General features: G+C 63.5%; 1 protein-coding gene across 1 annotated transcript; it reads right to left on the bottom strand.

Moving 5' to 3' along the window:
• Window positions 1-3,377: 3,377 nt before the first annotated feature.
• On the bottom strand, window positions 3,378-13,551 carry IDH3G (isocitrate dehydrogenase (NAD(+)) 3 non-catalytic subunit gamma; the record flags this gene model as incomplete). Its single annotated transcript, XM_068178621.1, has 7 exons — window positions 3,378-3,509; window positions 3,632-3,692; window positions 4,827-4,921; window positions 6,157-6,303; window positions 6,388-6,490; window positions 10,906-11,039; window positions 13,483-13,551. Coding segments are annotated over 7 exons (690 nt in total), but the record flags the coding sequence as incomplete, so codon positions are not given.
• Between the last annotated feature and the right edge of the window lie 333 nt (window positions 13,552-13,884).

The following is a 13,884-nucleotide window of genomic DNA, read 5'->3' as shown; positions in this document are numbered from 1 at the left end:
TGTGAGGGGTTTGGGGTGCTCTTGGTGGTCCTGTAGGGGAAAGTGGGGGGCTCCCGGTGGTCCTGGGGTGTTTTTTTGGGGGGTCCTGTGAGGGGTTTGGGGGGTCCTGGGGTGTTGGTTGGGGTCCTGTGAGGGGTTTGGGGGGTCCTGGGGTGTTGGTTGGGGTCCTGTGAGGGGTTTGGGGTGCTCTTGGTGGTCCTGTGAGGGAAAGTGGGGGGCTCCCGGTGGTCCTGGGGTGTTTTTTTGGGGGGTCCTGTGAGGGGTTTGGGGGGTCCTGGGGTGTTTTTTGGGGTCCTGTGAGGGGTTTGGGGTGCTCTTGGTGGTCCTGTGGGGGAAAGTGGGGGGCTCCCGGTGGTCCTGGGGTGTTTTTTGGGGTCCTGTGGGGGTTTGGGGGGGGTCCTGGTGGTCCTGTGGGGGAGTTTGGGGTGCTCTTGGTGGTCCTGGGGTGTTTTTTGGGGTCCTGTGAGGGGTTTGGTGCTCTTGGTGGTCCTGTGGGGGAAAGTGGGGGGCTCCCGGTGGTCCTGGGGTGTTTTTTTGGGGGGTCCTGTGAGGGGTTTGGGGGGTCCTGGGGTGTTGGTTGGGGTCCTGTGAGGGGTTTGGGGTGCTCTTGGTGGTCCTGTGGGGGAAAGTGGGGGGCTCCCGGTGGTCCTGGGGTGTTTTTTGGGGTCCTGTGGGGGTTTGGGGGGGTGGTCCTGGTGGTCCTGTGGGGGAGTTTGGGGTGCTCTTGGTGGTCCTGGGGTGTTTTTTTTGGGGTTTTGTGGGGAGTTCTTTGGGTTCTTGGTGGTCCTGGGGTGTTATTTTGGGGTTCTGTGGGGAGTTCTTTGGGTTCTTGGTGGTCCTGAGGTGTTTTTTGGGGTCCTGTGGAGGGTTTGGGGTGCTCCTGGTGGGACCCCGGCGTGTCCTGTGGTCCTGGGGGGCTCCAGGGGGGTCTTGGGGGTTTTCTGTGTGGTCCTGAGGGGTGCTGGGGGGGTCCTGGATGTGTTTTGGGGTCCCGCGGGTGTCTTTGGTGTGCTCCTGGGGGTCCCAGACGTGTTTCGGGGTCCCCTGGGGTGCATTGTGGTCCTGGAAGTGGTGGAGGTGCTTTGGGTTCCCGGGGGTATTTTTGGGGTCCCAGGGGTGTCAGGTGGGTGGTCCTGGAGGTGTTTTGGGTTCCTGGGGCTGTTTTTGGGGTCCCAGGGGTGTTTTGGGGTCCCAGGGGTGTTTTGAGGTCCTGTGGGTGTCTCCTGAGGGGTCCTGGAGGTGTTTTGGGGTCCCGGGGCTGTTTTTGGGGTCCCGGGGCTGTTTTGGGGGTCCCAGGGGTGTCAGGTGTGTGGTCCTGGAGGTGTTTTGGGTTCCTGGAGGTGTTTGGGGTCCTGGAGGTGTTTTGGGGTCCCGGGGGTGTTTTGGGGGTCCCAGGGGTGTCAGGTGTGTGGTCCTGGATGTGTTTTGGGTTCCTGGGGCTGTTTTTGGGGTCCTGGGGGTGTTTTGGGGTCCCGCAGGTGCTTCCTGAGGGGTCCTGGGGGTGTCGTGTTCTCCTGGGAGGGTCCTGGAGATGTTTGGGGTCCCAGGGGTGTTTTGGGGGTCCCAGGGGTGTCAGGTGCGTGGTCCTGGAGGTGTTTGGGTTCCTGGAGCTGTTTTTGGGGTCCCAGGGGTGTCAGGTGGGTGGTCCTGGAGGTGTTTTGGGGTCCCGGGGCTGTTTTTGGGGTCCTGGGGCTGTTTTTGGGGTCCCAGGGGTGTCAGGTGCATGGTCCTGGAGGTGTTTTGGGTTCCTGGGGCTGTTTTGGGGGTCCCAGGGGTGTTTTGGGGTCCCAGGGGTGTTTTGAGGTCCTGTGGGTGTCTCCTGAGGGGTTCTGGAGGTGTTTTGGGGTCCCGGGGCTGTTTTTGGGGTCCCGGGGCTGTTTTGGGGGTCCCAGGGGTGTCAGGTGTGTGGTCCTGGAGGTGTTTTGGGGTCCTGGGGGTGTTTGGGGTCCTGGAGATGTTTGGGGTCCCGGGGGTGTTTTGGGGGTCCCAGGGGTGTCAGGTGCGTGGTCCTGGAGGTGTTTGGGGTCCTGGAGGTGTTTTGGGTTCCCAGGGGTGTCAGGTGCGTGGTCCTGGAGGTGTTTTGGGGTCCTGGAGGTGTTTTGTGTTCCTGGGGCTGTTTTTGGGGTCCCAGGGGTGTTCTGGGGGGTCCTGGAGGTGTTTTGGGTTCCTGGGGGTGTTTTGGGGTCCCGCAGGTGTTTCCTGAGGGGTCCTGGGAGTGTTTTGGGGTCCCAGGGGTGTCAGGTGCGTGGTCCTGGAGGTGTTTTGGGGTCCTGGGGGTGTTTTTGGGGTCCCAGGGGTGTTCTGGGGGGTCCTGGAGGTGTTTTGGGGTCCTGGAGGTGTTTTGGGTTCCCAGGGGTGTCAGGTGCATGGTCCTGGAGGTGTTTTGGGGTCCTGGAGGTGTTTTGGGTTCCTGGGGCTGTTTTTGGGGTCCCAGGGGTGTCAGGTGCGTGGTCCTGGAGGTGTTTTGGGTTCCTGGGGGTGTTCTGGCGGGTCCCGGGGGTGTTTTGGGGTCCCAGGGGTGTTCTGGAGGGTCCTGGAGGTGTTTTGGGTTCCTGGGGGTGTTTTGGGGTCCTGGAGGTGTTTTGGGTTCCTGGAGGTGTTTGGGGTCCTGGAGATGTTTTGGGGTCCCGGGCTGTTTTGGGGGTCCCAGGGGTGTCAGGTGCGTGGTCCTGGAGGTGTTTTGGGTTCCTGGGGCTGTTTTTGGGGTCCCAGGGGTGTTTTGGGGTCCCAGGGCTGTTTTGGGGGTCCCAGGGGTGTCAGGTGTGTGGTCCTGGATGTGTTTTGGGTTCCTGGGGCTGTTTTTGGGGTCCTGGGGGTGTTTTGGGGTCCCGCAGGTGCTTCCTGAGGGGTCCTGGGGGTGTCGTGTTCTCCTGGGAGGGTCCTGGAGATGTTTGGGGTCCCGGGGGTGTTTTGGGGGTCCCAGGGGTGTCAGGTGCGTGGTCCTGGAGGTGTTTTGGGTTCCTGGGGCTGTTTTTGGGGTCCCAGGGGTGTCAGGTGCGTGGTCCTGGAGGTGTTTTGGGGTCCCGGGGGTGTTCTGGGGGGTCCTGGAGGTGTTTTGGGTTCCTGGGGGTGTTTTGGGGTCCCGCAGGTGTTTCCTGAGGGGTCCTGGAGGTGTTTTGGGCTCCCAGGGGTGTCAGGTGCGTGGTCCTGGAGGTGTTTTGGGGTCCCGGGGGTGTTCTGGGGGGTCCTGGAGGTGTTTTGGGTTCCTGGGGGTGTTTTGGGGTCCCGCAGGTGTTTCCTGAGGGGTCCTGGAGGTGTTTTGGGCTCCCAGGGGTGTCAGGTGCGTGGTCCTGGAGGTGTTTTGGGGTCCTGGAGGTGTTTTGGGGTCCCGGGGGTGTTCTGGGGGGTCCTGGGGGCGTCAGGCGGGTGCTCCTGGGGGTGTTTTGGGGGTCCCGGGGCCGGCCCAGCCCCGTGTCCGTGTGTCCGGCTCAGCCCCGCGGCAGGTGGCCGATGATGCTCTGCACCGCGCCCGACGTCGTGCCCTGGCCCCCGATGTCCGGCGTGTGCGTCTGGGGGCGGGGCCACGTCAGTGCCGCGCCCACAGCTTTGGGGCCGCGCCCGTCAGGCGGGCTCCTGACCACACCCACAGGTTTGGGGCCACGCCCCTTGGACAGGTGAGGGCGGGGCTTACCCTGGGGTCGTCCAGCGAGGCCAGCACGGCCTGGCGGATGGTGGAGGCGTGGCTGTGCAGCCTGGGGGCGGGGCAAACACGGGCCACGCCCACATCAGCGAGCCACACCCAACCCTGGGCTGAAGCCCCACCCCCTCCAGGTGAACACCCAGAGGCTGTGCCCTGCACGAGGCTCCGCCCCCTCACCCAGCCCCTCCCATGGGATTTTTCCCAGCTAGGCCACGCCCTCTTATCGGCCCCTCCCACTGGGGAGGCCACACCCACTTTTAAATCCCCACCCAGGTGAGCCCCACCCCCTCCAGGTGAGCCCCACCCCCCAGGTGAGCCCCACCCACGTCTCCCCACCCCCTCCAGGTGTGCCCCGCCCCCTGGCAGGTATTCCCCGCCCCCCGGCAGGTGAGCCCCACCCCCGGCAGCTGAGCCACGCCCCCCAGCAGGTGAGCCCCGCCCCCCTGGCAGGTGAGCCACGCCCCCCGGCAGGTGAGCCACGCCCCCCGGCAGGTGAGCCCCGCCCCCGGCAGGTGAGCCACGCCCCCCGGCAGGTGAGCCACGCCCCCAGGCAGGTGAGCCACGCCCCCCGGTAGGTGAGCCCCGCCCCCCGGCAGGTGTCCCCGCCCCCCCGGCAGGTGAGCCCCGCCCCCGGCAGGTGAGCCACGCCCCCCGGCAGGTGTCCCCGCCCCCCCGGCAGGTGAGCCCCGCCCCCCGGCAGGTATCCCCGCCCCCGGCTGGTGAGCCCCGCCCCCCGGCAGGTGAGCCCCGCCCCCCGGCAGGTGAGCCACGCCCCCAGGCAGGTGAGCCACGCCCCCCGGCAGGTGTCCCTGCCCCCCGGCAGGTGAGCCCCGCCCCCCAGCAGGTGATTTCCGCCCCCCGGCAGGTGTCCCCGCCCCCCCCAGCAGGTGAGCCCCGCCCCCCGGCAGGTATCCCCGCCCCCGGCTGGTGAGCCCCGCCCCCCGGCAGGTGAGCCCCGCCCCCCGGCAGGTGAGCCACGCCCCCAGGCAGGTGAGCCACGCCCCCGGCAGGTGTCCCCGCCCCCCGGCAGGTGTCCCCGCCCCCCGGCAGGTGAGCCCCGCCCCCGGCAGGTGTCCCCGCCCCCCGGCAGGTGTCCCCGCCCCCCGGCAGGTGAGCCCCGCCCCCGGCAGGTGAGCCCCGCCCCCCGGCAGGCGAGCCACGCCCCCCGGCAGGTGTCCCCGCCCACCGCAGGTGGTCCAGCATCATGCAGGCCGCCAGCAGCGCCGCCGTGGGGTTGGCGATGTTGCGGTTGGCGATGCTCTTGCCCGTGTTCCTCGTGGCCTGGGGGGCACGGCCCTCAGAGACCCCCCCCCGGCATTCCCAGCGCTCCCAGTATCCCACCGGGAACGTCCCGGTGCCCCCAGAAACGTCCCGGTGCCCCCCAGGAACATCCCGGTGCCCCCAGGAACGTTCCAGTGCTCCCAGTAACATCCCATTACCCCCCAGTAATGTATCAATGCCCCCCAGTAACGTCCCAATGCCCCCAGTAACGTCCCAGTAATGTCCCAGTGCCCCCCAGTAACGTCCCAGTAATGTCCCAGTGCTCCCCAGTAACCCCATGGTGTCCATCCCCGTGTCCCAACCTCCCCAAACTCCCCCAGACTCCCCCCAAACCCCCCAGGACCCCTGAGGACCCCCCGGACCCACGGTCTCGAACACGGCGCAGTCGTGGCCGCAGCTGGTTCCAGTGCCCCCAGTGCTCCCAGTCCCACCCAGTGCTCCCAGTGACCCCGTGGTGGCCGTCCCACTGTCCCAAACCCCCCCAGACCCCCCCATTTCACCCACAGACCCCCCCAAATCCCCCCCATTTCTCCCCCAGACCCACGGTCTCGAACACGGCGTAGTCGTGGCTGCAGCTGGTTCCAGGTGTCACCAGTGCTCCCAGTCCCACCCAGTGCTGCCAGTGACCCCGTGGTGCCCATCCCCGTGTCCCAAACCCCCCCAGACTCCCCCATTTCACCCCCAGACCCCCTCAAATCCCCCCCATTTCCCCCCCGGACCCACGGTCTCGAACACGGCGCAGTCGTGGCCGCATCTGGTTCCAGGTGTCACCGGTTCTCCCATTCCCACCCAGTGCTCCCAGTGACCCCGTGGCGTCCATCCCCGTGTCCCAAACCCCCCCAGGACCCCCCATTTCACCCCCAGACCCCCCCAAATCCCCCCCATTTCCCCCCAGACCCACGGTCTCGAACACGGCGCAGTCGTGGCGCAGCTGGTTCCAGGTGTCACCAGTGCTCCCAGTCCCACCCAGTGCTCCCAGTGACCCCGTGGTGTCCGTCCCCGTGTCCCAAACCCCCCCAAACCCCCCCAGACTCCCCCATTTCCCCCCCAGACCCACGGTCTCGAACACGGCGCAGTCGTGGCCGTAGCTGGTTCCAGGTGCCCCCAGTGCTCCCAGTCCCACCCAGTGCTCCCCAGTCCCACCCAGTGCTCCCAGTGACCCCGTGGTGTCCATCCCCGTGTCCCAAACCCTCCCAGGACCCCCCAAATCCCCCCCATTTCTCCCCCAGACCCACGGTCTCGAACACGGCGTAGTCGTGGCCGTAGTTGGCTCCGGGCACGAGCCCCGGGCCGCCCACGAGCCCGGCGCAGACGTTGTTGACGATGTTCCCGTAGAGGTTCGGCATCACCATCACGTCAAACTGCTGGGGCCGGGACACCAGCTGGGACAGCCGGGCTGGGGTTACTGGGAGCACTGGGAGCACTGGGAGGGGGTCTGGGGGGGATTTGGGGAGGGGGTCTCCCACCTGCATGGTGGTGTTGTCCACGATCATGCTGCGGAAGGTGATCTCGGGGTACTCGGCCGCCACTTCCTGGCAGCACTGCAGGAACAGCCCGTCCCCCAATTTCCTGGGGGGGCAGAGGGGTTGAGACCCCCACCCGCCAAAAAAAAATGGGGTACCCCCCCAAAAAACCTGGGATTCCTGCTGAAAAATCTGGGATCCCCCCCCAAGAACCCGCTCAGCACTGCAGGAACAGCCCGTCCCCCAATTTCCTGGGGGGCAGAGGGGTTGAGACCCCCACCCACCAAAAAAAAAATGGGGTACCCCCCCCAAAAAACCTGGGATCCCCCGCAGAACCCGCTCAGCACTGCAGGAACAGCCCGTTCCCCAATTTCCTGGGGGGGCAGAGGGGTTGAGACCCCCACCCACCAAAAAAATATGGGGTACCCCCCCCAAGAACCCGATCAGCACTGCAGGAACAGCCCGTCCCCCAATTTCCTGGGGGGCAGAGGGGTTGAGACCCCCACCCACCAAAAAAAAAATGGGGTACCCCCCCAAAAAACCTGGGATCCCCCCCCAAGAACCCGCTCAGCACTGCAGGAACAGCCCGTCCCCCAATTTCCTGGGGGGCAGAGGGGTTGAGACCCCAAAAACCCCACCAAGGACCACCAGGACCCCCCCAAAAACCCCTCAATGACTACAAAGACCCCCCCAACGCCCCCAAGGACCACCAGGACCCCCCGAAACTCCCCCAGTGACCACCAAGACCCCCCCCCCCCCGAACCCAAAATTACCCCTGGAACCCCCCAAAACCCCTACAAGAACCCCCCAAAACCCCAAACTCCCCCTGGGACCCCCCAAAACCACCCAAAGACCACCAGGACCCCAAAAAACCCCTCCATGACTACCGAGACCCCCCAAAAGCCCCTCAATGACTACAAGGACCCCCCAAAACCCCCCAAGGACCACCAGGACCCCCCCAAAACCCCCTCAATAACCACCAGGACCCACCCAAAAGCCCCATAAGGACCCCCCAAAACCCCCTCAAGGACCACCAGGACCCCCAAAACCCCTCAATGACCACCAGGACCCCCCCAAAACCCCACCAGGACCCCCAGAACCCCCTCAAAGCCCACCAGGACCCCCCAAAAACCCCTCAAAGACCACCAGGACCCCACCAGAACCCCCAAAAACCCCCTCAATAACCACCAGGACCCACCCAAAAGCCCCACCAGGACCCCCCAAGGACCACCAGGACCCCCCAAACTCCCCACCAGGACCCCCAAAACCCCTACAAGGACCACCAGGACCCCCAAAAGCCCCCTCAAGGCCCACAAGGACCCCCCACAACCCCTCAAGGACCACCAGGAGCCCCAAAACCCCTACAAGAACCCCCCAAAACCCTCCCAAGGAGCCCCAAAACCCCCTCCATGACCACCAGGACCCCCAAAAACTCCCTCAAGGCCCACAAGGACCCCCCAAAACCCCCCCCCCAAGGACCACCAGGACCCCCGAAACCCCTACAAGCACCCCCCCAAAAGCCCCTTAATGACCACAAGGACCCCCCAAACTCCCCACCAGGACCCCCCAAAACCCTCCCAAGGAGCCCCCAAAACCCCTACAAGGACCCCCCCCAAAACCCCACCAGGACCCCCCAAAACCCCCTCAAGGCCCACAAGGACCCCCCAAAACCGCTACAAGGACCCCCCCAAAAATCCCTCAAGGACCACCAGGACCCCCAAAAACCCCCTCAAGGCCCACAAGGACCCCCCAAAAACCCCTACAAGAACCCCCCCAAAACCCCCCTCAATGACCAGCAGTATACCCCAAAACCCCACAAGGACCCCCCCAAACCCCCTTCAAGGCCCACCAGGACCCCCCAAAACCCCACCAGGACCCCCCAAAAACCCCCTTAATGACCACAAGGACCCCCAAAACCCCCCTCAATGACCAGCAGGACACCCCAAAACCCCACCAGGACCCCCCCAAACCCCACTCAAGGCCCACCAGAACCCCCCAAAACCTCACCAGGACCCCCAAAACCCCCTCAATGACCACAAGGACCCCCCAAACTCCCCACCAGGACTCCCCAAATTCCCACCAGGACCCCCAAAACTCCTACAATGACCGCCAAAAACCCCTCAAGGACCACCAGGACCCCCAAAAACCCCCTCAAGGCCCACCAGGACCCCCCAAAACCCCCTCAATAACCACCAGGACCCCCCAAATTCCCACCAGGACCCCCAAAACCCCTACAAGGACCCCCCCAAAACCCCTCAAGGACCACCAGGGCCCCCCCCAAACCCCCTCAAGGCCCACCAGGACCCCCAAAATCCTCTCAAGGAGCCCAAAAAGCCCCTTAATGACCACAAGGACCCCCCAAACTCCCCACCAGGACCCCCAAAACCCCCTCAATAACCACCAGGACCCCCCAAAACCCCACCAGGACCCCCAAAACCCCCTCAATAACCACCAGGACCCCCCAAAACCCCACCAGGACCCCCAAAACCCCCTTAATGACCACAAAGACCCCCCAAACTCCCCACCAGGACCCCCCAAATTCCCACCAGGACCCCCAAAACTCCTACAAGGACCGCCAAAAACCCCTCAAGGACCACCAGGACTCCCAAAAACCCCCTCAAGGCCCACCAGGACCCCCCAAAACCCCCTCAATAACCACCAGGACCCCCCAAATTCCCACCAGGACCCCCAAAACCCCTACAAGGACCCCCCCAAACTCCATTCAAGGCCCAGCAGGACCCCCAAAACCCTCTCAAGGAGCCCCAAAAGCCCCTTAATGACCACAAGGACCCCCCAAACTCCCCACCAGGACCCCCAAAACCCCACCAGGATCCCCAAAACCCCCCTCATGGCCCACCAGGACCCCCCAAAACCCCTACAAGGACCCCCCCAAAACCCCTCAAGGACCACCAGGACCCCCCAAAACCCACTCAAGGCCCACAAGGACCCCCCAAAAACCCCTACAAGAACCCCCCAAAACCCCCCTCAATGACCAGCAGGATACCCCAAAACCCCACAAGGACCCCCCCAAACCCCCCTCAAGGCCCAGCAGGACCCCCCAAAACCCCACCAGGACCCCCCAAAAACCCCCTTAATGACCACAAGGACCCCCCAAACTCCCCACCAGGACTCCCCAAATTCCCACCAGGACCCCCAAAACTCCTACAATGACCGCCAAAAACCCCTCAAGGACCACCAGGACCCCCAAAAACCCCCTCAAGGCCCACCAGGACCCCCCAAAACCCCCTCAATAACCACCAGGACCCCCCAAATTCCCACCAGGACCCCCAAAACCCCTACAAGGACCCCCCCAAACCCCCCCAAGGACCACCAGGACCCCCCAAATTCCCACCAGGACCCCCAAAACCCCTACAAGAACCTCCCAAAACCCTCTCAAGGAGCCCCAAAACCCCCTTAATGACCACAAAGACCCCCCAAACTCCCCACCAAGACCCCCCAAAACCCCACCAGGACCCCCAAAACCCCCCTCAAGGCCCACCAGGACCCCCCAAAACCCCTACAAGGACCCCCCCAAAACCCCACCAGGACCCCCCAAAAACCCCTCAAGGCCCAGCAGGACCCCCAAAAACCCCCTCAAGGCCCACAAGGACCCCCAAAACCCCCCTCAATGACCAGCAGGACACCCCAAAACCCCACCAGGACCCCCCCAAACCCCACTCAAGGCCCACCAGGACCCCCCAAAACCCCACCAGGACCCCCAAAACCCCCTCAATGACCACAAGGACCCCCCAAACTCCCCACCAGGACCCCCAAAACCCCCTCAAAGCCCAGCAGGACCCCCCAAAACCCCACCAGGACCCCCAAAACCCCCCCAAGGACCACCAGGACCCCCCAAAACCCCACCAGGACCCCCAAAACCCCACCAGGACCCCCCAAAACCCCACCAGGACCCCCCAAAAACCCCCTTAATGACCACAAGGATCCCCAAAACCCCCCTCAATGACCAGCAGGACACCCCAAAACCCCACCAGGACCCCCCCAAACCCCCTTCAAGGCCCACCAGGACCCCCCAAAACCCCACCAGGACCCCCCAAAAACCCCCTTAATGACCACAAGGACCCCCAAAACCCCCCTCAATGACCACCAGGACCCCCAAAAACCCCACAAGGACCCCCCCAAACCCCCCTCAAGGCCCACCAGGACCCCCCAAAACCCCACCAGGACCCCCAAAACCCCCTCAATGACCACCAGGACCCCCCAAAACCCCACCAGGACCCCCCCAAACCCCCTTCAAGGCCCACCAGGACCCCCCAAAACCCCACCAGGACCCCCCAAAAACCCCCTTAATGACCACAAGGACCCCCAAAACCCCCCTCAATGACCACCAGGACCCCCAAAAACCCCACAAGGACCCCCCCAAACCCCCCTCAAGGCCCACCAGGACCCCCCAAATTCCCACCAGGACCCCCAAAACCCCACCAGGACCCCCCCAAACCCCCCTCAAGGCCCACCAGGACCCCCCAGACCCCCCGCCCGAGCCCCCCGGCCCGGTGGCCGTACATGATGTTGGCCTTGTGCACGGCGGTGACGCTGCGCCGGGCGGCGGCGCGCGCCAGCCCGAAGGCGTAGTGGGCGATGCGGCGCGAGCGCCCGGCCGTGATGATCTTCAGGCTCTCCACCACCCCCGCCACGCTCTGCCGGGCACACGGGCGTGGCACGGGCGTGGCAGGGGTGTGGCATCACCCCCCAGGGTGTGACGGGGGCATGGCACGGGTGTGGTACCAGCCCTGGGGCGTGGCATCACCAAGAGGGCGTGGCACGGGTGTGGTACCAGCCCTGGGGCGTGGCCTGGGCGTGGTACCAGCCCTGGGGCGTGGCATCACCAAGAGGGCGTGGCAAGGGTGTGGTACCAGCCCTGGGGCGTGGCATCACCAAGAGGGCGTGGCACGGGTGTGGTACCAGCCCTGGGGCGTGGCCTGGGTGTGGTACCAGCCCTGGGGCGTGGCATCACCAAGAGGGCGTGGCACGGGTGTGGTACCAGCCCTGGGGCGTGGCCTGGGTGTGGTACCAGCCCTGGGGCGTGGCATCACCAAGAGGGCGTGGCAAGGGTGTGGTACCAGCCCTGGGGCGTGGCATCACCAACAGGGCGTGGCACGGGTGTGGTACCAGCCCAGGGCCGTGGCATCAGCCCAGGGGCGTGGCATCATCAACAGGGCGTGGCCTGAGTGTGGTACCAGCCCTGGGGTGTGGCATCACCAACAGGGCGTGGCACGGGCGTGGCAGGGGTGTGGCATCACCTCCCAGGGTGCGACCGGGGCGTGGCACGGGTGTGGTACCAGCCCTGGGGTGTGCCATCTGCCCTGGGGTGTGGCATCACCAACAGGGCATGGCACGGGCGTGGTACCAGCCCTGGGGCGTGGCATCACCAAGAGGGCGTGGCACGGGTGTGGTACCAGCCCTGGGGCGTGGCACGGGTGTGGTACCCAGCCTGGGGCGTGGCCTGGGTGTGGTACCAGCCCTGGGGCGTGGCATCACCAACAGGGCGTGGCATCACCCCCAGGGTGTGGCAGGGGGCGTGGTCCTGGGTGTGGTACCAGCCCTGGGGCGTGGCATCACCAACAGGGCGTGGCCTGGGTGTGGTACCAGCCCCTGGGGTGTGGCATCACCAACAGGGCGTGGCACGGGTGTGGCATCACCCCCAGGATATGGCTGGGGCGTGGCACAGGTGTCGCATCACCAACAGGGCATGGCACGGGTGTGGTACCAGCCCCGGGGCGTGGCATCACCAACAGGGTGTGGCACGGGTGTGGTACCCGCCCTGGGGCGTGGCACGGGTGTCGTACAAGCCCTGGGGCATGGCACGGGTGTGGTACCAGCCCTGGGGCGTGGCCTGGGTGTGGTACCAGCCCTGGGGTGTGGCATCACCAACAGGGCGTGGCACGGCGTGGCAGGGGTGTGGCATCACCTCCCAGGGTGCGACCGGGGCGTGGCACGGGTGTGGTACCAGCCCTGGGGCGTGGCATCACCAACAGGCGTGGCACGGGTGTGGCATCACCCCCAGGATATGGCTGGGGCGTGGCACAGGTGTCGCATCACCAACAGGGCGTGGCACGGGTGTGGCATCACCAACAGGGCGTGGCACGGGTGTGGCATCACCAACAGGGCGTGGCACGGGTGTGGTACCAGCCCTGGGGCGTGGCATGCCCAACAGGGTGTGGCAGGGGCGTGGCATCCCCAACAGGGTGGGGTTTGGGGCGATTTGGGATATTTTGGGGGTATTTAGCGGTATTTTGGGGCTAGTTTTGGGTAATTTTGGCTATTTTTGGATATTTTTGGGGTGATTTTTGGGATATTTTGGGGCTATTTTTTGGGGTGATTTTTGGGGTGGTTTTTGGGGTATTTTGGGGGTGGTTTTGTGGTGTTTTTTGGGGTTTTGGGGATGTTTTTGGGGTTTTTTTGGGGTGTTTTTGGGGTATTTTGGGGGTGGTTTTGGGGTGTTTTTGTGGTGTTTTTTGGGGTTTTTGGGATGTTTTTGTGGGTTTTTTTGGGATATTTTTGGGGTGTTTTTTGGGGGTACTCTGAGGTGTTTTTTGGGGTATTTTGGGGTGTTTTTTGGGGGTTTTGGGATGTTTTTGGGGTTTTTTTGAGGTGGATTTGGGGTGTTTTTTGGGGGTTTTGGGATGTTTTTGGGGTATTTTTGGGGGTTTTTGAGGTGTTTTTTGGGGGTTTTGGGGATGTTTTTGGGATGTTTTTGGGGTATTTTTTTGAGGTGGTTTTTGGGGTGTTTTTTGGGGATTTTGGGGATGTTTCTGGGGTGTTTTTGGGGTTTTTTGGGGATGTTTTTGGGGTGGTTTTTGGGGTGTTTTTGGGGGTTTTGGGATGTTTTTGGGGTATTTTTGGGGTGTTTTTTGGGGTTTTGGGATTGTTTTTGGGGTGTTTTTGGGGGTTTTTGGATGTTTTTGGGCTATTTTTGGGGTGTTTTTGGGGGGTTTTTGGATGTTTTTGGGGGGTATTTTTGGGGTGTTTTTTGGGGGTTTTTGGGTATTTTTGGGGTATTTTTTTGGGTGTTTTTTGGGGGTTTTGGGGGGTGTTTTTGGGGCATTTTGGGGGGTTTTTTTGGGGGTTTTTGGGGCACACCTCGTGCTCCAGGGAGCTGTACTCCCCCTCGGTGTTCTCCCTGACGATGAGGATGTTTTTGAAGTATTTTTGGGGTGTTTTTTGGGATATTTTTGGGGTATTTTTGGGGATGTTTTTGGGGGGTTTTTGGGGTGTTTTTTGGGATATTTTTGGGGTGTTTTTTGGATATTTTTGGGGTGTTTTTTGGGGTAGTTTTTAGGTGTTTTTGGGGTATTTTTTTGTACTTTTGGGGTGTTTTTTGGGTGTTTTTTTGGGGGTTTTGGGTGTTTTTGGGGGTTTTTGGGATGTTTTTGGGGGTATTTTTGGGATGTTTTTGGGGTTTTTTGGGGTATTTTGGGGGGTTTTTTGGGGCACACCTCGTGCTCCAGGGAGCTGTACTCCCCCTCGGTGTTCTCCCTGACG

The sequence above is a fragment of the Anomalospiza imberbis genome, unplaced genomic scaffold (genome assembly GCF_031753505.1).
Source record: "Anomalospiza imberbis isolate Cuckoo-Finch-1a 21T00152 unplaced genomic scaffold, ASM3175350v1 scaffold_52, whole genome shotgun sequence".
Lineage (NCBI taxonomy): Eukaryota > Metazoa > Chordata > Aves > Passeriformes > Viduidae > Anomalospiza > Anomalospiza imberbis.
This window is presented reverse-complemented; position numbering and strand designations above follow the sequence as displayed.